Genomic DNA, 22,390 nt, shown 5'->3' on the forward strand with positions numbered 1-22,390 from the left:
AGACAAAATACCCAATGCCCAAAATGAAGGAAGGAAAGGATTATTTAGCTCACAGTCTATGGAGGTTTCAGTCCATCCACGGGTGGCTCCAAGGCAGGGTGGCACATGGCAGAGGGCAACCGTTCATGGAAGACAGCAAACCAACAAGGGCAAAAGGGAGGATGGGCAGCAAGCAGCCTCTTTCCTTCCCTTATATTGTATGCAAACTACCCACCCCAGGGCAGGTGTAGCACTCCCATCACAATCCCAACACTGGACCATGAATCAATCCTAAACTCTAGAAGCCCGCCCCATGACTGCATGAGGATTTGAGGGGACATGCAGACACAAACCATAACAATCTTTAGTATTAAAATTTTACGTGGGGCTGCTAGCAATAAGGAAAAAAATTCCTTAGTGGAATGATGATGAAAAGATTGAGAAATGCTGAAGCGGAGAGACCAGGACGAGCATGAGGTTGTGTTATAATGATGAGTAGAAGGTGTGAGCTCAGGGCAGACGTTCTGTCTGTAGCTGTGTGGGAGTATTTGTTGCTGACAGTGGCACATTAACATGGTATCAGCACGTTATTACTATCCACCTGACAGTGTTGACATTTTTTTCAAAAAGACAGTAGCTGGGAACTGCGTTCATAGGCTACTCACTGACATGTATTTTTTAAGGGATTTAAATACTTGTACCTGACGCCCCAAGACTACACCAGAATCAGCTCCCTGAACTCTGTGCACTGCAAACACATTGAGGAAGGAGGAGAATCCAGGTAAATGACTTTTCAGGTAGTGCCTTGATGGTGTCCCTGGTTAATTTCAGCCTGTACTGTGGACTCTTGTCTTTTTGCCCCCAAAAAGGGGTGGTGTTTGTACAATAGGAGCCCTGAGCTTCATTCTTTTTTTGGCAGTACAGTGGACCCTCGAGTTATAACCAGCCTGACATACGAACAACTTGGGTTATGACCAGAATTTTAACTTACGACCAAAGTCTTTAATATATGACCCGAATGCTGGCTGCTTGTGCTTCCACATGGTCTCAGTACAGATCTAACCCTTAAAGAGTTCTGGAAGGAACGTTACAGCATCCTTTCCTGATGGGCTTAATTGAGAAATCCTGGGCCAGTGTCTCTCTAAGGACACTGAGATCTGCCTGTATATGGGAGAGAGACTTTGAAGGCTGTGTAGAGGAGCCTGAGCCTTCAATTGACAACCTGAGTTACGACCAGTCCTCAGGAACGAATTGAGTTTGTAAGCCAAGGGTCCACTACTATGCAAAGAACCCACAGCCTCATGCATGCTAGGCAAGAGCTCAGCTGCTGAGCTACATCCCTAACCCTTTTATCTGCAATTTTATTTTGAGATTAGATCTCACTAACTTGCCTAGGGCTGTCCTTGAAGTTGTCAATCCTGCCTCAGCCTGCCAAGTGGCTGGGATTGCAGGTGTGCACAACTACATGTGAGCTTCCATTTGGGACACTGGTGACAACCATTTGGGATATTTCCCAGGGTGAACCTACCCAGGTCATCCAAAAATAAGTCACCCTTTTCTCACAATTGGTGGAGAAGTGGAATGGATTCTCCTGAAGTCCCAGGAGCTACAGGCTCCCTTTTTACAACCAAACTATCCAAACCGATGCAGCAGTCATTTGGCAACTCAGGAAGGTCAGGAGGGTGAGACACAGGACTCTGGTGATGTTCTCTGGTGATGTCAAAAGCTCTGCAATGTTTTCTCCAGGGCCAATCATGTCTTTCTTAATGGGATCAACCCAATTAGAATTTTCCAGATGTGATTTTTCTGGAGTGTTACTGATATGAGGGAAATATTATCTTTTTAATTTCCACAGTCCAATATGTTTGGGAAACACCAGGTTAAATGAAATCTCACAAGCACCCTTCCTGCAGGTTTTCTGAGAGTCTGTAACGCATAATAAGGCCTTGTGAATTTTTAACAGGGATTCATTTGGACAGTGTTTCTCCTACTTAATGTGGCCATGGGATCATGATTGAGTGACTGGTCATGAAGTAAATGGCTTCCCCTTGTCTACCTCATCTCTTTGTAGACGGGAGGCTGGTCTAGGTCACTTTGGCAAGGGTAACATTTCACTGAGCCAGCATTTGGATAGGCAGACACCTATGGCTGGGAAAAGGGTGGTCATAGCTGATGTTGTACTTCACCTTTAAGGGATTTGAGCACCAGTGCAAATGAGGGTCTTGGACTCCTGCTGGCTTGCTTTTTTTTTTTTTTTTTTCTGGCCTTTACACTAAGCTACATCCTCAGCCCTTTTTAAAATTTTTTTTCTTTTGAGAAGGGGTTTCACTAAGTTGCTAGTTACCTGGGCTGGACTCAAACTTGCTATCCTCCTGCCTCTGCCTCCCAGAGCGCTGGGATTACAGATGTGTGCCACTATGCCTTGCTTTGGACACCTGCTTCCATTTCTGCTCTGGCTGATATATTCCCTTGCACGTCTCCCCTGCCTTGGTCCATGGGATGCTCGTCTGCCGTGATTTGTTGGGGTCAGCGCTGGGTCTTTAATGTGCACTTGCTTTTCGCAGGTATGTCATCTTAGACATCATTGGGAAAGAGGACGGCCTGGGTGTGGAGAATGTCAAGGGCTCGGGCATGATTGCCAGGGAGTCCTCCTTGGCTTATGATGAGATAGTCACCATCAGTATGGTAAGTCCTCTCCCATTGTCTTTCCTTTTTCAATTTTCTATTATGGAAACTTTAAAATAGTCACCGAAGTAGAGAGAATTACTACTGAGCCCTATGTGCCAGTTACACAGCATCACCATCTGTCAACAGCTGACCCTTTCTATTTCTCAATCCCTCTGTTTTACAGTATTTTAAAGCCACTGCTTGATTGGGTCTTTTCACCCACTAATTCTTTCGGTGGACCTTTAATAAATTTTTGTGGTCCTGGGGATTGACTGAACCCAGGGGTTCTGTACCTCTGAGTTACACCCTCAACCTTTTTTTCTCTCTCTGTTTAAATTAAGACAGGGCTCATGAAGTTGCTCATGCTGGCCTAGAACTTGCATCCCTCTGCCTCATCCTCCCAAGTAGCTGGGATTATAAGCATGCGCCACTGGGCCCTGCATTTCTGCTCCCCCCTTTTTTATATACCTGCAATTATTTTAACATACCCAAGAAAATCACCAGCTTTTTCTAATATGATCGGAATCCAGTTTAGTTTCAGGGTTAACCGTTATCTCACAACTCTCCTTTTATAGCTGGTTAGTTTACATCAGGGCCTAGTCTCTTATTTGTAGGTGTCAAGTGGAAGAATTTTTATGTGATTTTACGTGGTATGAGTATTCCCCTGCCCACCCCCATAACCTTCCCCAGATGTTATATGTCGAGTAACAGCAGCGGTAATGGTATTCTTTAATCATAAACTGGCATCCAAGGCCTTATTTTTTACATGCCCTGTTGAATCTTCGGTCTCCAGGATGGGAGTTATTAGGCCTCAGTGTCTTTTTTCAGCCTGTTTTCTACACACGTATGTGGCATATGTGACTTTTACTTCTGAAATAGTTTAGGGCCCACCAGAATTTATAAGATAGTGCGGAGAACTGCCAGGTCCAGCCTCCCCATGACAGCATCTTACCTAAGCAAGACCCAAGCCAGGAAGTCAGTGTTGGCACAATACTGTCCACATGGCATAGCCCTTACTTGGATTTCACCAGTTTTTACATGCACTCCTAGGTATGCTTTTGTTTGTGTAACAAGCTGTGGTTTCTCTAACGTGACTGAGCTCTGAGGAACTACACACAAGCCTCTAAGAGGCCAAACATTCAGGATGTGCTGTTTGCCTTTGCAACCATCGTATTTGTTAGCCATGATTTTTTTTAAAAATAGGAAACGGTGTTGTTCGGCTTTCCGTCACTATAATAAACACCCGAGGTAACCAGCTGGTAAAGAGAAAAGTTTATTTTGGCTCAAGGGTTTGGAGCCAAAGCAATAGCCTTATTGCTCTGGGTCTGTGAAAAGAAAGAACAGCAGAGCAAGAGAACACGGTGGAACAAAATAAATCACCTCATGACCAGGAAGCCAGAGAGGGAGAGAGAGCACACGCAGGAGGGCCAGGTCCTGTTCAAGGACACACCCCAGTGACTAAGGACCTTCTACTAGCTCCCACCTCTTAACGTTTCGCCCACTCCCAATAACGCCAAGCTGGGGACTGAGCCTGCAAAAGGTGGGTCTTGAGGGGTCACTTAGGGTCCAAGTAATAGTAGCAGCCAGGTTCCAACAAGTGGCTTTGGCTGTGCTGTCTGTCCCTAACTTCAGCCTCCTTTGACCGAGAGACCTTCCATTCATGGAATTCAGAAAGTTCCCTGTCTCCACAGGTGACCTGCCGCTCCATTGGAATCGGGGCCTATCTGGTGAGGTTGGGCCAGCGGGTGATCCAGGTGGAAAACTCCCACATCATACTCACGGGAGCGCGTGCTCTGAACAAGGTGACCAAGAGCGGGCCCCTGGGAGGATTTGTCGGGGCTGGGGATCCTTTAAGCACTGGGGTCTGAGGGCGGATTTTTCCCAATATGAAATCAGTTTCACTCCTACTGATGTAGAAGCTGCTTTTCCTATTTGCAGTTACCTGGGCTCTTTATGAGCCACAATAAAATAAGTTTTAAGCTCTTTGAGTGTAATTAACTCTCTCACATTTTAACAGCATTATCAAAGTGGCATCGTACTTTGCAGAAAACTAGGAAGCCTCCCCCAAAGTAGTTTTTGCTTCTGTGATTTTGGTGTCATCCCCTCCTACATTGCATTTTCCCATGGTTTACTCAGTATATTTTTTTTCCTTTTGTGCTAAAACATCGCCTATGTTGCTATAAAGTTTCCACTTTTATTTAATTTTTATTTACTTATTTCTTTTATGGTGCTGGTGATTGAACCCAGGGCCTTTGCACTGGGTCACATCCTCAGCCCTTTTTAAAAAAAAAAATTGAGATAGGGTCTTACTAAGTCGTTGAGTTTCCTGAACTCTGCTCAAACTTGTAATCTTCCTGCCTCAGCCTCCCAGAGTGCTGGGATTCTAGGTTTGCAGCACCCCACTCAGTTGAGTCTTAATTTTTAATATCTGTTGGAAGCCCACTGAGGGTGATAAGTCTTTCACCAGTTATGTCCGTGTCACCTGAGGACTTGTCAGAGATGCACATTCTCGGGCCCTCAGAACTTTCCAGATTGCCGAAGTTGTCAGCTGCTATATCACTGATTCTCAGCTTGGGCTGTGTATTGGAAGTACCTAGAAATTTAAAACCAACAACACCTAATGGTTCTCATGTGGTCGGTCTGGGTGCAGCCTGGGTGCCAGGATTCTCAAACGTTCCCAGGTGATTCTGGCACGCAGCCACTGAGTGAGCTGATTTCCAACAGTGGAATGACCTCGAACTGGGCAGGATTTGCTAACCGTGTTGTATCAAAGCAGGTCCTGGGAAGAGAGGTCTACACGTCCAACAACCAGCTGGGCGGTGTGCAGATCATGCACTACAACGGCGTCACCCATGTCACTGTCCCGGACGACTTTGAGGGCGTGTACACCATCCTGGAGTGGCTGTCCTACATACCAAAGGTGCACTGTCCCCGCTACAGTTTCGAGCCCGGGGGACTCTGTTGCCGAGTTCATTTGTTAATTGTGTCCTTGTCACCTCGGCTGGGGTGGGAGGGGGTCAGGGGGGCACTGTAAATGTGGTCAGGACTGGTTCTGCTCCTTCCTCCTCTCCTCTCTGACACCTGGCTCTGGACTAGCCATTCTTGCTTTTTGGGTGATCTGGATGCCATTCTTAAAAGAGAAAGCCATCGGTTGATCTTGTCAAAAGGATAAAAAGGGCAACATTGGACAATAGAGAACCTCAACCTTCATAGTCAGTCTGGATCTGACTCCCGGCTTCCTCCCAGTAACAGTGTGATCCCGGGACAATATCTTGATCTTTCTGAGCCTCACTTTCCTCATCTGTGAAATGTGGATAATAGTAGCTCCTATGGTGTTGCCATGACGATGAAGTGAAATGATGTTTAGAGCTCACCTAGGGCTGCTACTGATTGTCCTGGTTAGTTCAGTGCAGATTCTTTCACTAGCTAGTAACTAGACAGATGTCTCAGTCTCAGTCTCTTCAGTGGCCAGTAGGGATCACGTTTGTCCTACCTGGTTCACAGAGGGTCCACTGGACAGCAGTGTAAGAGGTCGGTAAGCGTGAACATGGTTTCTGGCTAACGTTCTATGCAAATAAGTGACGTTCTTATTCTCCATTGTATTTATTTCTGAAAAGTTGGTTCCTAGGTTTCTAGTGTCCAGCCTATCCCAGACCTTCTGCTAAGAACCCCAAGTTAAAACATAGCGAATGTCACCACATTCCTGAGTGCTCCTTTTTCCATCTGCATGGCCCCTGCTGCTGCTCTCTGTAGTCAGTCTCTTCTTTTTCTTTCTTTCAAGACATGTTTTATTTGCCCTTATAGAACGGTGGCGAAGGGGCTGAGGATTTAGCTCAGCGGCACAGCGCCTGTCTAGCAAGCACAAGGTCGTGAGTTCGATTCCTGGTACTGGAACGGTGGCGATTCTTTAAGACTTTCTTTCACATCCCACCTTCATTGAATGTACCTGACCCCTGAGTGCACTCGGGACTTGAAAAAAACTAGAGTTCAGGAGATTCCATGGGTAGCCTGTCTTCGTCTGACATTTTCCAACCAGAACAAGGGCCTCAGAAACTATTTTAGGGTATTGCTAACGTAAGATTTAAGACATAACATAATTGCTAACATAGAGGATATCGCTGCATAACCGGGCATAATCATAGTGGAGAAAAATGTGCAAACAGATCATAGGTCTAACTGACAAACACTGGAGACTGAGTTGGATACCTGGCTTTGTCTTCTAGGATATTCACAGCCCACTCCCTATCATCACAGCCACTGACCCCATTGACAGAGAAGTTGAGTTTTTCCCCTCCAGAGCTCCCTATGACCCTCGGTGGATGCTTGCAGGAAGACCTCACCCAAGTAAGTGCTCATGTGTGTTGTTGGGGATGGGAGACTTAGGCTGCTTTTCTAGGTCTGAGATGAAGGACTACTTAGAAAGAGATATTGTCTTTCGATCCCATAGTCCAGAAGGGTATACCTGAGCTCAAATGCAGGGAGAGAGAGCGGGGATAGAGATTTTAGTCTGTGCCCTTCCTGGGCCATTGACCAGCAAGGGTTGCAGACAGTTCCAGTTTCTGGAGCTAACAGACAGAGGTGAGGTCCTGGTCACATAGGTGGGAAATGTGCCAGAATGTTTGTTTGTTTGTTTGTTTGTTTTTCTACAAGGAATAACATTTTATTACTGTGATCACAAAATCATAATTTCTGTACAGGGATGTAACAGTGAACATTGATAATGCACTGACAATTCTTTTCATTAAGAGGTAAACATACTACTGAGCATATTGTAAAGAAAAAATATTGTAAAATTTCCTGGCCTTGCAGTGCACATTTTAGTGCAAGTATTTAAGACACAATAGTGTTCAGTTCAGCAAAGTATTTGTTAAAGTTTCCAGCCCTCCTTCCTTCTCGGCTTCCGTTTGGCCAAACCTTTGCAAGGAGACACTGTGAGTTTACCAGGACGGGCACCTTGGCCTCTTCCACGTACAAGCACTGTGAACACGTTCTCTCTCTGCTCTCCTCTGAAAGGGATGGGTTTGTTTCCCGGAGATGTGTTATGACATCTGAGCAGGATGAACAGACAGAAAAGCTGAGCTACCCTGTCACATCTCGTCTGGAACTGCATGTGCTGCTGCTGTAGGCATCAGGCAGCTCCTCCAGGAGACATGACCCTCAGGACTGTGGCAGCCCCTGGCCAGCAAGAGTGTCCATGACTTGCTTCTCCCGCTTCCCATTGCCCTGGGCTTCTCCTACCTGGGTGCACTCAGTGGGGTGGCCTCTATCTCAGTTGGAAAATGGGCATCTTACCAACAACTTTCTCCATGGTGTGGGGCCAGCCACGAGGCCAGTGCTGGAGAGGCCGATTCCTTTGCCACCTCCACACCTGTAGCTCGAGACACTGCCTGCTGCTCGCCTTTTCTCTCCCTTGCATAGCCAGAGACATTTACACTGGGCTGTGGATTTCAGTTACCATGTCCCCTCCAGCCATAGCTGCGGTTGACATCCTCATATTCCACCTCTCCGGGAAGTTGAAAACTTTCTTCCCAATTCAGGGCCTACTACTCTGCAGCCCACAGGCCCAGATGAGGTGTTGGGGCAGATGGTCCCTTTCTGAAGTCCCATCTTGTGGGAGACATCCGCCGGCTCTCCTGTCTCTTGGGAGAGGCAGCAGGACCATGACTCAGATCTTAGAGTGCCTGGCCTTGACAGGCAGCTGAAAGGAGGCGGATGCTCTGTGGACTGAATTTCTGACTAGATACAGCTTTTGCAGCCATGTTCTTTGTTTGCTTTGTTTTGAGTGAGAGGTTAGGATCTGCATGATTGTAAAGGGAAAAGAATATTAGGGCCGCAAGGTCTGAGTCAGCTTGTCGTTAGGGTGATCCCCCAGCCATGTGGATGCTGGGGACCTCATCCACCTCCCAACCTGGGCCTCTGCCTTCTCCCCACAGCTCTGAAGGGGACCTGGGAGAGCGGCTTCTTCGACCGGGGCAGTTTCAAGGAAATCATGGCACCCTGGGCCCCGACCGTGGTGGTGGGACGAGCCAGGTAACCATGAAGATGGGAGCAGGCCACACACGCCGGGCTTCACCGGGCATGGAGACTCTCTGGCACTAAACCCCGGGGCTACCAGGGCCATTTTATCCTCAGCCCCAGGATTTCCTGAAAGCAAAAACCAGTTGGGAAAGGTTTTTCTGGATGATGAACCACTTTATGAAGTCTGAACTTGTCTCTCTATGGTCTTAGGTGGGTTCTCAGCCAACTACTGCTGAGCAGGGACGCTTACCTTAGTGTCACTCTCTAGCCCCTTTGGGACTCAGAAGGTGGCCCTGGTTGCCTGCTCAGAAAACTACAGGCATTGAACAACAGGATTTCCATTGCAGGTGCCGTATTGTGCTCCACTACTAGTAGAAGGCTTAGTTGCTTCAGTACTTCCAGAGCGGAAGAGCTCACTCTTTGGCAATGTAACCCTCAATTTTTCTAAGGCTCCAGCTGCCAGAAAGTTCTTCTCTTACAGTGAGCCCAAAGCTGTGCCTGACAAATCCCTGCTCAGATTCCTGGCACAGCATCATAGCTGTAGGTGCGGGTGCTGGAGTTGAACCCGAGATCTAGCCCCAGCTCTGTCCTTCATCCTCTCTGGGCCTCTGTGTCCTCATCTGTAAAATGGGTGTAATAACTCTACCCCCAAAGAATTACTGTTAAGCACTTAGGACCTCATTGAGTTACAGTGGCTGCAACCATCATCTACTTCCTGAGTAATAAGCATTAAACTCCTACACATACTATTGGCACCAAGATGCTTTCTCCATTTTTAAAACCTTGTTTAATAAGAACGTGAGATTCAGATTTTTCTTCCTTCTAGCGGAAGCCCTGCCTTTGTGTACGGACAGAAACTCACACCCGCCTCATAGGATTATTCAGACAGACAGCAACAGGCTGGTGGCACACACAATAGGGAGCTGGCTAGCAGGCTGTGGTGACAGTTACTGATGTCATGCTGTCCCTGAGCTGAGTCTCCACCAGGCTCGGCGTCTCTTGGCCTTTCCACGTGTGCCCTGCCCACGTCCATGCTGTGCAGTGTGGCAACTACAGGACCCATGTGACGATCGCAGTGGAAATTTAGGGTTGGGGGTGGCGCGGTGGCAGAGCATTTGCCCGGCCTGCATGAGGCCCTAGGTCATCCACAGCACTGCAAAAAAAATGGAATGAGTGTAAGGGAAAGAGAACAGCCTGTCCAACCCCTCACATTTACTGGCTGCGGCTCACTGCTCGGTCGCGTGCGCAGCTCGCAGCTTGTTGGACAGAGACCTTGGCCTCCACATGGAAAGTCCTGGAGGCGCCTGCTGCTCCAGCCCCTGCACTGCCCAGCTCTCCCCCTGCGGAGGCATCAGTGCTCTGCCAACGTGGGAAGCTCTTGTCACTTGGGAGCTATTCCCTTGCCTTTCAGTAGTGTAACTGTCAGAGCAGGGCTCCCCTCCACACACCCTCAGCCCCACACCCAGCACCCCCTGCAACCTGGGCTGGACAGACCCTACTGTCCCCACCATCCACCCGGGTGCCGCCCAGCGCCTAGCGCCCAGCGCCAATGTCCTCACCTTCCAGGCTGGGAGGCATCCCTGTGGGCGTGATTGCCGCGGAAACTCGGAGCGTGGAGGTGGTAATCCCAGCCGACCCTGCCAACCTGGATTCCGAGGCCAAGGTGAGGGCCCGGGAGCCCTAGCTGCTGGTTTAGCTGCCCTGCCAACAGGATGGGTTCTGGTGCTGTGGCACATCCCTTCCCCAGTCCTTTGGTGGAGAAGCAGTGGCCTTGGTAGGGACCTGGCAGGCTCTGCCTGCCCCTCTGGCTCCCCCGACTGGATGGATAACGTTCTGCGCGGTCTGCTTCTTCCTACCCGGTGATAAAGGTCCACAACCCCCTCTGCCTTCCACCCTGCCTTGCTGCTGTCTCAGAGATTGGGAGTGGGTCCTGGGTCAGCTTTGCAGAGGCGCGTTTTGGCCTTGAGTAGCTTGGCGCCCCCTCGGCCAGTGCATGCAGACCCTGGGAACCTCCCCGGGCTGCAGGGAGAGGGTTCCCCTTGGGCCTGAGCAGCGAGCTTCAGGCCCTCGTTGGGAGCCCGGCTCTGGCACTGGTGCCAGAAGGGCTCACATGGCCTGTCCTCTGGGGTGAGGCTGTGGCACTGTCCCTAGGTCTGGGGCTGCCGTCTGATCCAGGTGGCTCTGTGTCGCAGATAATCCAGCAGGCAGGCCAGGTGTGGTTCTCTGACTCTGCCTACAAGACGGCCCAGGCCATCAAGGACTTCAGCCGGGAGAAGCTGCCCCTGATGATCTTTGCCAACTGGAGGGGCTTCTCTGGGGGCATGAAAGGTGAGGCTGACTCTGCCTGTGTCCCTTTGCGTGCTGATGCCAGTTTTCGGCTCGCTCCCGTTGTCACCTTATAATGTTGGGCCTCTCCCCAACCTGAGGACAGGAGGCCGTTCTAGGGACCCCACCCAGAATTGTAGATGAGGGGCTGAGCAGTGGAGGCAGCGTGACTTCCTGGAGGTCACATTCTGAGTAGCATGACAGGGGTTTGACCTCAGGAGCTCCCCAGTGACCGGGGCAGTCACCTCCCTCACGGTAAGCTGAGGAGGACGGGTGCCTCTCTGCATCCCTTGGGGCTGACGGTGCCTCAGGTGACCCTAGAATTGTATAAGGGCCGTGTAAAGCCACCGAGCATGTCGGGAGAGATGGTGGCTCTCCGTGGGTGCCAAGGCAGGCGAGGGGTGGGAGGCAGGCAGATGCGCTGTGCGTCCTTGCTGGCAGGCTGACCTCTCTGAGCCGTCGTTTCCGTCCTTCGTGAAAGAGGATGAGAGTGGTACCAACCTCCGAGGGCCCCGGGAGGAACCGGTGCGCTGAGCCGTGGCACATGGCGCTCTTGCAGTTGATGAGGTCACTGCATTGTTGTCACATGGGGGCCAGGCACAGGGAGGATGGATCTTGGTGGGAGATGAGGGCCCAGGTCCTGGTCCAGGAGGGATTGTGTGCCTGAAACATGTGACCGGTGGGGACAGTCATGAGGGAGGCCATACAGTCTGAGATGGACGGGATCTTAGAAGTGGGTGACTTCCTATGCTTCCCTTTACAGATGAGGACATTGGCCCGTGCCAGGCGAGTGACCTGTCCAAGGTCCCGCGGCCACTTAGGGAACAGTCTGTACCTGAGCCAGTCCCCAGTGCCCTCCAAGTCTCCCAGACAAACAGGCTCTCTCACAGCCCAGGACAGCCGAGGCTGTGGTTTTGTGTGTGCACAAATGGGGACCTAAAGTCCCCTTACCAGACTGCTGTCTTGCTTTGCAGACATGTATGAGCAGGTGCTGAAATTTGGATCCTACATTGTGGACGGCCTCCAGCAGTACAAACAGCCCATCCTGATCTACCTCCCACCCTACTCGGAGCTCCGCGGGGGCTCTTGGGTGGTCCTGGACACCACCATCAACCCCCTGTGCATAGAGATGTATGCGGACAAAGAGAGCAGGTGGGCACGTTGCTGCACTTGTCACCCCTGAGCCCCTGGCTGGGGACCACCGGGGCAGTCAGCACTTCCTGGACAGAGAGCCTCCTTTGCTATAGGAATTTCTCAGCAGAGTTAGGGGCTGGTGCGAGGAAGTGGTGGAGGAACTGTATCTTCTTCCAGAACTTACACTCACCTCCTTCCCAAAGAATCTGCAAAAGAAAAGATAAATAGGCACCGTGGTACATGCCCAGTACCAAGGAGGCTGGGGCAAGATCGAGATGAATTTGAAACAGCCTGGACAACAGTATCAATACTCACCCCCCCAAAAAAGTTACTCACTTGTAGTGGCATATGCGTGTGACCCCAGCTACCTGCAGTTGGAGGGTCACAAGTTTGAGACTAGACTTGGCAATTTAGTAAGACCTTGTCTCAAAATTAAAAAATGAAAAGTACTGGTGATACAGCTTAGTGTTCCCTGGGTTCGAGCTCCAGGACCACATACACAAACAAAAACGTCCAATTAAAAAATAAATAAAGAGCAACCAGGCTACTCAGGAGCCTGAGGTATGAGGATCTTGAATTCAAGGTCAGCCTGGCCAACCTAGTGAGACCCAACCTCAAAAGAAAAATTAAAAAGGGTCAAGGGTGGAGCTCAGTGGGAGAACACTTGCCCACCCACCGTGTTTCCCTCAGTAAAAGACCTAACCAGAAAATAACCGCTGTTTGTAACCATGGCAACGGCCAGCTTCATGCAGAAGAGCATACCTAACTATTCTCTTGCTCAGTGGCTACTCAGTGATGGCAGGTAAGGCAAGGGGCTTGGGGCTGGCATTTCAAGAATGATAATTTTCGGGGCTGGGGATTTAGCTCAGCGGCAAAGCACCTGCCTGGCAAGCGCACGGTCGTGAGTTCGGTTCCCGGTACCGGAGAAAAACCAAAAGAAAAAAAAAGAATGATAATTTTCCAGTTAGGTCTTATTTTCAGGCAAACACAATAGCATGATGAATCACTGGGTTCAAGCCTCAGTCTTGCAAAAATAAAAAGGCGGGGCAGGGGATCACCTGGGCTCACTGGGGGCCAGGATAAAAAGGAAAATGTGGTATGTTGTAGATCTTTTTTTTCTTGGTGGTGGTTCTAGAGCTGCGAGCCAGGGCCTTGCCCATGTCAGGCAAGCTGCTCTCCCCAGTCCCTGATGTCCTCAGTCTCTGAGTCTTGTTTATAAACCAGGGCCCAGCACAGTGCTGGACTATCAGTCAGGAAATACCAACTGAACAGATGGTGGAACGAATACCTTAGTATTTAACATACTCCTGAATCTAAAATCTGACTCTGACCTGTAACCTTGACCCTAACCCGAATGCTGGTTCTTCACAGGAGAGAGCCCTTGGCACTTTCTTGAGGGGGGATGTATCCCGGGCACTCTTCTGGAAGGGGAGAGGACAGCAATGGCTGCGGCACACTGATTGGCGCCTTCTCAGGGAGCACTGCTGCACTCCGTGTCCGGTGCGAAGGCCTCAGTAGTAGTTCTGCCCCAAACTTAGGCTCATGGTTCCTATGTTCACTCTGTCCTTCATTTATTAACTCAGTGGACACTTACTGAGTACCGTGTGCCAGGCATTTTGTCGGGTGTTGGGGCACGGGGGCAGATGAGCCATGCCTGTTCTGTCTTCATGGTCCTGACCCTCACGGGGCTGCTGAGGTCAGTCCTCCTGGAAGACTGAGGATCCTGAGCAACACTCATCTAAGGTCACTGTTAACTTTTCTCTCTGGCCACTAGGAAGCTCAGAGCAGCCTGTTGTAGTCCTTGGGGCTTCCAAACTGTCAAAGGAAGGGGGCAAGAGAGATGAAGGGGTAGTTGGAAGGTTGGAATGGGAGGACCATTCATATAGGACCATACTGAGCTCTCCTTGTGCTTTGTCAGCTTTAAAGAACTCCAAAACAAGTTCCTGACTCTAGGGAGCAGAAGTTAGGAAACTGCACAAGGTCTGTGTCCCACGGAGAGAGTAGGAGAGTTAGGTTATCATGGCGAAAAGCAAATGTTTGTGAAATCCAAAGGGCTCTTCAGAGTCCAGAAAACATTAGCTTACAAGTTAGCTCAGTCTTTCCTTCTGAAGGTATAGAAACAGAGGCCCAGAGGGCAAGGGACTTTGCTGAGGGGACCCAGCAGGGCAGCAAGGGCTCAGAGCCCATCCCCGGACCGCTGAGCTGCAGTGCCTCTGGCTTCCTTCGCTGCCACTCCTGTCACTTGGCGCTGTGCCCCATACAGACTGTCTTCTTCTTTTCTCAGGGGGGGCGTGCTGGAGGCAGAGGGAACGGTGGAGATTAAGTTCCGAAAGAAGGAGCTGGTAAAGACCATAAGAAGGATCGACCCCATGGCCAAGAAGCTTGTGGAACAGCTGGGTAAGGGGCTCTTGAAGCCGCCTCGTGGGCAGTTTCTAGCACGTTCAGAGTAAAGTGGAGAGATGCCAAACACAGCTGAAGTCGCTGTGAGATTTTTTTAAAAATTCACATTTTCAACAAAATCCTCTTAACGTAAAAAATACACATGAGCCCGTTGAGTATCCCTTGTCTCAAAATGATTGGGACCAGGAAGGCTTCAACTCCCAGTGAGACATCCTGGGGAGGGGGGACCCATGAAATCCTTTTGTTATTATGATCTATAAGTTGTTGGTTAGGAGAGCTGAAACATGATGTGATTTTTTAGTATACTTTAAGCCAGCACTGATGCTTATCCACTGAAGCGTGGGGACAGACAGAATCCTCCCTTTGAAAGCCAGACAGGCAGAGTTCAGCTTCCTCCTTCTCCACAGGCCCTCTTATTTTCATCAACATGAAGACCTTTATGTTTTACATACACCTTCTGCACACTGCAGAATAATTACGGAAGTAATTTTATACAAATTTTTAAAACTCAGAGCCTCACAAATTCTAAGTTCTCTGCCACTCTGCTACATCCCAGCTCCTTTTTTTTTTTGGACATGGTTTCACTAAGTTACCCAGTCTGACTTTGAACTTGTGACCCTCCTGCCTCAGCCTCCTAGGCAGCTAGGATTACAGGTGTGTGGCACTATACCTGGCTTATACAATATTTTCAGAGCATCTGCTTTTTGACTGTGATTGCCATTCTATGAGGTCAGGTGTGGAATTTTCTATTTGTGGCACTCTGTCAGTGCTCAAAAATTTTCAGATTTTGGAGCATTTTGGATTTCAGATTTTTGGATTAGGGATTTTCAACCTTTAATGCCATAGAAATTTATTTCTTAGCACACACAAAGCATAAAGACTGAAGCACTTTGGGCCAATGGGAAAATCAGAGTTATGGCAGCCAAATATCCCTTTAGAATTTCCAATCAGATGTTTGTCTGTAGTCGTTGGGTGTCACAGGCAGTCTTTAGGAGCAGTTCTCTTCAGATGTCCCTCTTAGGTGTCCACATTACGGCAATGTCTTTATGACTGTCCTGCTCACAAGATGCATTGTGTGTGTGTGTGTGTGTGTGCTTGCATGTAATTTCTTTGGTTTGGTATCAGGGAAAAGCTGACCTCGATAATTTGGGGGTTCAACTCTCCAATTTTCTGCTTTTGTGTAGAGCTGATATTATTTCTTTAAATCTTTGGTGGGAGCTTTCTAACCACCAACTCACCTTCTTTATTGTATATAGGACTATTGCCATAATCTGTTTCCTCTTGGGTGAGCTCTGGTGAAGTGTGTTTCAGGGAATCTGTTGCATTTACATTATCAAATTGGCATAGTTGTTATAATATTCCCTTAATGTATTTTGCAGTGTTTGTTAAAATAATAACCAGTGGTTGGTTATGAAGCACAGTGGGCCTGATGGAAGGGGTCAGACAAAAACTGCCTGTAGAACGCTGACTTGCAGCTGTGAACACATTTCTGAGACCGCATCTGCAAGCTGCTTTAGGGGTGGTCTCATGGGGCAAGGCTTGTCCTGAAAACATTTTTGTGCCCTCTCAAAGAAAAATCCTCCACCATAGCCTCCAGTGACTGTCTTTCCTGGTCTGCTGGGATGTCCTGACCGGCCTGTGTGCTCTCACCCCCACCCCAGGGATGTCCGAGCTCTCGGACAAAGATCGCAAGGACCTGGAGGGCCAGCTGAAGACTCGCGAGGAGCTGCTCCTCCCCGTCTACCACCAGGTGGCGGTGCAGTTTGCCGAGCTGCACGACACGCCAGGCCGGATGCTGGAGAAGGGCGCCATCAACGTAAGGGCGCAGGGGTGTGAAGGACCCGTCCCAAGGTCATTGGTTCCCACACTCCAAGAAGACTGGGGTCCCAGGGTTTAGGACTGGCCGACTTGAAGATCCCCTGGGAAGCTTTTTAAAAACTCCGTGTTGGAGTGGTGCAGCAGAGCCACCTGAATGTCAAATGAGGATGGGGGAGCGGGGTCAGGGGACACTATTTCTTTATATGCCCCAAAGATCCCAGAAGCCACAAAGTTTGGCAGCCACTGGTCTGATGTGTTTATAACCGCTGAGCCAGCTCAGATTTGGGGAAGATTTGAGGAGCCTTGTACCCGCGGTCTCCCCGCTCCCCCAGAGTCAGCCCCTGCCCATGTGCTCCGTGTCACTTCCCTCGCCGCAGGGCTGTCCTTTGTAACTGGCTTCAGCCCCGCATGACCTGCGCTGGTCCGCGGGGGTGGAGGAGCTGCTGCAGTGCTGGCAGAGTGTGGCCCTGCCCCTTCCTGAGCCTCCCGGGGCCCCCGGCCCGGCCCATGCGATGGGACGTCGCAGAGCCTGGGTCTGGTCTACACTGCCCGGTCCCGGGTCCGGGGCTCAGGCCTGGCTTCTGTGCGTGCAGGACGTGCTGGAGTGGAGGACATCGCGCACCTTCCTGTACTGGCGTCTGCGCCGGCTGCTCCTGGAGGGTCGGGTCAAGCGGGAGATCCTCCGGGCCAGCGGCGAGCTGAGCCATGAGCACCTGCAGTCCATGCTGCGCCGCTGGTTCGTGGAGACTGAGGGTGCCGTCAAGGTGGGCCCGGGGCGCGGGGGCGGGGACTGCCGGCAGCCTGTCCTGCAGAGAACCCCTGTCTGAGCAGCCCGTGCCCCTCCCAGGCCTACCTGTGGGACAATAACCAGGTGGTGGTGCAGTGGCTGGAGCAGCAGTGGCAAGGGGGTGACGGCCAGCACTCGGCCATTTGGGAGAATATCAAATACTTGAAGCGCGACGCCATCCTCAAGACCATCCGCAGGTGAGTGTCCCGCCCTGTCCCCGACTGACTGGCAGGTCAGCCTGGCCTGATCTCCAGCTGCCCCACCCTAGAGCAGCGCGTAGAGTCCACACCGGTTACGGGTGCCCTGGCCCAGCCCTCTGCGCTGAGGTCCACAGCCTTGGGCCTGACAGCCCCAGCAATGAGGGCGCACCCCAGCCCACCACCCCCGCCCCATCTCCTGCGCAGTGGCCGGGGCGAGCGAGTGCAGCGTCCTTACCGGATTTTATATGGTGGTGTGTTTCAAGTCATAGCTGGACCTTGCCTGGTTAGAGAGTCCACATCGCATCCCCTGGGCGGTCTTTCCAGAGAGACTCCTTCCCCTTGTGGTGGGGTGCCCTGCGGGGCAGAAGCAGGGCTCATGGGACCCTGTCTGGGGCATGAAACTGAGGTTCCAGCAAGTCGGGGCACTTCACGCAGACAGTGACGACAAGGATGGTGCTACTGAGAAGCATTCTGACCCCCAAAATGTAGCCCCTCCTTCCTCATGAGATTGGCATGCCCTTGGTGACCGCAGCAGGAAAGGAGCTCAGGACTCCAGCCCACCCAGGGAGAGTCCTCGTTCTTGCGCCAGGACTCTGCCCCCTAGCGGCCACCAGGCTCAGTGGCAGGAATAACCGCCGGCGTTCTCTTCTAACCCCACAGTCTGGTCCAGGAAAACCCCGAGGTAGCCATGGACTGCACGGTGTACCTGAGCCAGCTCATCAGCCCAGCTGAGCGGGCCCAGGTGGTTCAGCTGCTGTCCACCATGGACAGCCCGGCCTCCACCTGAGCGGCACTCAGCCATTCACAGGACCACGAGCAAGAGAAGCCACTGACCTGCTGATACACCACAGGCCCCCACCCGGATCTTGGGACTTGCTTTAAAACAACAATAAGACACTAGTCCTGGGCACTCCTGTGGGTGGAGCTGCTGGTCCCCAGTCAACTCCTGTGTCAATAAAAGGCTCAAAGTGCCCCTCTCGAGCAGGAGTCACCTCCTGCCACTCTGGGAAGTTTTGTTTCTTCAGACAGTGTCTTAGCTGCACTGCTGAATCAAACTGAACCAAACCATCCTGACTTCCTTGTGTTTTTCCGTGCCTCGTGCAGGGTCCAGGTGGTTGTTAGCTGATTTTATATCACGTTTGAGAATCTTTTATTTTTATGTTTTACTCCAAGGCCAGCACTTGATATAAGCATGATGCCTCCTTCAGCAGAATAAACCAGGAAAACACATAGGCCAGACTAGAGAAAATCTATTTTTGTATGAGGCTAACTTGAATACTACCTAGTCACCCAGGAAAAGTTACAAATTGTTTTTAAAGAGACTTAATTGGTAGTTTATACCCCACTTGACCCTACTGAGTCACATGAAATGTCCCATTGTTGGGCTGTGGCTATCACTCACTAGCAAATTCTCCATTTTAGAGAGAGAGGAAGCAAAATAAAGAGATGCCGCAGAGCAGAGCTTCTGCAGGACTCTCTTGGCTCCCAGCGCTTGGCCGGCCCCTGCCCTCCCAGGACAGCAAGGATCGCCACCCAGCCAGGCAGCATTTGGTGCCCACGTGGGCTGGGGGTGCCGTCCCCTTGGAGGGCCTCCTGAGTCACTCTCACTTCCTCACCTATTGCCTTGGTAGGATCCAGCACTGAGGGGTGGAGCCAGGGTGACCTGGACTGGACTCTAAAGGCCACACCGGTGTGCTCAGGGAGGACTTTGCAATACGCAGTATCCAGGATCTCAGGCACTCTGGTCCCCCCATCTTGTCAGTGATGGGGCTCGGGGAAGTTGACACCACCCAGTGCTGTGGTGGGCAGTTTGTCTGAGGACACTGATCATTATCCCAGGCGAGGGGGCCACCAACAAGGCTGCCCGGGGAAGCCTCCACCAGCCAGGATGCTTGAGGATGTCCAGTCTGGCCATCAGCCAATGACGGCTCTGGCAAATGACAGTGGGGAGAGAAAGCTGAATGCTCCTGTGTCCCGCCCAGGGGCCGGAGTGCATGGGGACTGATGCTGCGTCGGAACAGAGGGGTTCCTTTTGGGAAGACCCCCTTCGCTTTGGAGGAAAAACAAGGCAACAAAGAGCTGTTCCCCTGGAATGGTGGGCAGACAGCCTGCCAGGAAATGTGCAGAATAAACTATTTTTGAAGGAGGCACTTTGGCTTGAATTCATTGTGTGACCACGCAGCCCCGGAGTGGAGACCTTAATAAGTTCCTGTCCCGGGACCAGCTGGGGTGCAGTGGAGGGAGGCTGAGGGTTGGGTTGTGGTGCTCAGAAGCATCCTCTTTCCTAAGCACTGGGAGGTTTATTTAAATTAAAAAAGAAGTTATATGGATCCCCATCCACACAGCTGGCAAATAGGAAGCTGCTCTGGAAGAAGAGAGGGTGGGCAGGGCCTGTTTTCCTTTCTTGCCTCGGTCCTCACCCTCCTTCTTTGACGAGGAAGCAATGCTGAGAGAGGCGAAGCACTTGTCCCATTGTCACACACCAACAAGACCGAGAGGTGAGTTGTGTCTGTCCAGCTCCAGAGCTGGCCCAGTCCTTTAAGGACATAGGTTCTGAGCCTCCATATCACACAAGAGAACCTCACATTTTTGCAATGCAGGGGGCTTCTCTGCCCTGTGGGTGGTGTCACCCGCCCTGCCTGGCCTCCTCCCAGCTTCCTTCCCCCCACAGTCTTATGACCTTCAGTTCCGAATTTCACATGGCTCCTCTCTTCTGTGTCATTTTTCACCTTAACATGTTATTTTGAAAAATGCCAAACACCAGAAAGTTGAAGTGTTTGCAGCACATGCTAACCCTCAGCCACCAGCCTGATGCCATCTCACCATGCTTGGACTTTGCTTCCTACCTACCTGCCCATCTCTTGGTCTCTCCTGTTAGGTGTGAATTTATCTCATTCTTTTATCTCATTTCACAGCAAATTGCAGGCATGAATGACCTCTCCAGGTTTTTTTTTTTTCAAAACAAGTTTTTAAAAAATATTGTCCTGGGGTCTCCATACTGTAGGGGATGGCGACTCTTAGCATATCATTTTAATATAGGATAATTCCAGTCTTAGTGCAAGTCTGAAAATGTGTCTTGAGAAACATCCATAAAGGAAATGTATGGTTATCTAAAGGGGGACATACAGAACAGAGAACAGATAGTATATATCACTGTGGTTGGGCTCATGACCAGAGCCTGACCCGGTTATGTGGCACAAGGAAAAGAACATGTGGCCAGGGCTACAACATTCCAATCTGTTACCATGGAAACCAAAAATGTATTTAAGGTGGGAACAAAGGCAGGCCCATGCCCACTTCCCTGACTTGCAAATCGAAATGAGAGATGACCGGTCTAAATTAAAACTTAGTCTGTTCTCATAAAGTTCTTTGGTCTCTTGTGGAATACACCCCAAATTTTGCCGTAACAATACTGTCATTCCCCTCCTCTTCTCACATCCAGACCCAAACGATGCCTCCTGTCCACTTGTGCACTCAAAGATGGTGGCTGGGTAGAGGGGTAGGACCTGTTGTACCACCTGTAGTTGAGATTGCCCCCAATGTCCCCTCTTCAGGTTCCCAAAGCATCAAGCTCTCTCAGACTTTTCCAGGGAATCATATCCTCAGTCTGACACTGCAAAAGACCAGTAAATGACCCCATTTCTTTTCAACAACTTATATTTCATTTGTAATAATTGTTCATTAAATTTATAAGCCCGAGAATAGTCACTTCAACAGTAATTTGGATTCATGCGCAAATTCTATACAGCACGTTGGGTCCTGGAGCAAGGGGCTGGCATGCCAGATTCGAGCGCTGGAAATGGATTCCAGATGCAATGCGAGGAACAGGTCGGAGAGGCCAGATGAGTGGCAGGCAGACCATCAGGTGCTGGTATCACGGGAGTAGGAGCAAAAACGGTGCCCTAGATCATGGCGGCAGTGGAGATGGAGAAGGAGGAGACACAGAGCTCTCGGGGGACTCATTTTGGCAAGCTCGGTAATTGGTAAGTGCAGTTGTTTGGATATGGTTTGAATTCGTCCCCAACTCTCATGTGTTGGGAGCTTGTTACCCAGTGTGGTGATGTTAAGAGATGGGACCTAGAGCAAAACCCTTGGCAAAGGACTCCAGGACTCCAGCCTGCATGCTTTCTCTCTCAAGATGAGATCCCTGCTCCCACATGCGCTCTCACCATGATGTGATCTGCCATGATGTGACCCAGTCAACAGGGCCCTCACCAGAGCTCAGCCAGACCCTTGAGTCTCCAAAACTGAGAGAAATCAACCTCTTGTCTTCACAGAGATGAAATGCAACAAGAAACAGACTAATTCAATAAGCCTGTGCAGAGACAGCTTCTGTGTTGTGGCTGTTTCCAATTTAAGGAAGGGAAGAAATGGCGACGAAGAGGTAAAATGGTAGAAGATACACCACATGGCCAGTGGCCAGCCACAGTTCCCAGGATGGTCCCAGAGGGACTTTCAGCTGAAGAGAACAGGAAGTCTCGTGTCAGGACAGCATAGCCAAGACAGAGTTGTCCCAAGTCAGCTACTTCAGGCGCTATTCCCTGCAAAGCTCCTTTCACAGCATCTTCCCAGTGTGTCCTCTCAGGGAACACTGTGACCCAGCTGCCGGTGAGTCACATCACTGCTCCTATTTTAAAGAGTCCTAGTGAGACTCTTTCTGTATAAGCTACTGACATCCAAAAGGGATTAAACTGGTTTAGTCGGACATTTTACTAAGTTGAGGAGGTATCTGGCTAACCAACTGAATTGATAAATATGTGCTCTGTCTTTGGAGGTGTTCAGTTCATATTCACGGTCCTCCCTTAAATGAGGCCCTGATCAAGTCGCAAAAGACTCCACCACTCTTCCCTTCAATCCATCCAGCATGTGGCCAATTAACCAATATTCAAAGCTCAAAGGGTCATGGTCAAGACTAAGTGCTATATTGGAAGTGAAACATGTAGTTCTTGGTACAAAGGAAGAGCTCAAGTTTTCCCATAGTCAGCTCAGTTGTACTATCACCATTTTTATTATTATTGTGGTGTGGATCCAGTCATGGTACCCTCCCACTCAAAAGCTTTCC

General features: G+C 50.3%; 1 protein-coding gene across 5 annotated transcripts in view; it reads left to right on the forward strand.

Moving 5' to 3' along the window:
* Acacb (acetyl-CoA carboxylase beta) overlaps positions 1–19,478 on the forward strand; it is a 145,132-nt gene extending 125,654 nt beyond the window's left edge. For all 5 annotated transcript variants that reach the window (XM_013520459.1, XM_013520458.1, XM_005396484.2 and 2 more), the window contains 14 exons: positions 663–760; positions 2,544–2,664; positions 4,338–4,448; positions 5,423–5,566; positions 6,870–6,990; positions 8,580–8,676; positions 10,231–10,327; positions 10,857–10,992; positions 11,964–12,141; positions 14,408–14,520; positions 16,185–16,339; positions 16,935–17,105; positions 17,189–17,325; positions 17,989–19,478. In XM_013520459.1, the coding sequence (XP_013375913.1) occupies positions 663–760; positions 2,544–2,664; positions 4,338–4,448; positions 5,423–5,566; positions 6,870–6,990; positions 8,580–8,676; positions 10,231–10,327; positions 10,857–10,992; positions 11,964–12,141; positions 14,408–14,520; positions 16,185–16,339; positions 16,935–17,105; positions 17,189–17,325; positions 17,989–18,115 (1,806 nt within the window). In that variant the 3' untranslated portion in view covers positions 18,116–19,478. The remainder of the gene's footprint in view (positions 1–662; positions 761–2,543; positions 2,665–4,337; positions 4,449–5,422; positions 5,567–6,869; positions 6,991–8,579; positions 8,677–10,230; positions 10,328–10,856; positions 10,993–11,963; positions 12,142–14,407; positions 14,521–16,184; positions 16,340–16,934; positions 17,106–17,188; positions 17,326–17,988) is intronic.
* Positions 19,479–22,390: the final 2,912 nt, after the last annotated feature.

Source organism: Chinchilla lanigera, unplaced genomic scaffold (assembly GCF_000276665.1).
Source record: "Chinchilla lanigera isolate Chin_1 unplaced genomic scaffold, ChiLan1.0 scaffold00054, whole genome shotgun sequence".
Taxonomy (NCBI): Eukaryota; Metazoa; Chordata; class Mammalia; order Rodentia; family Chinchillidae; genus Chinchilla; species Chinchilla lanigera.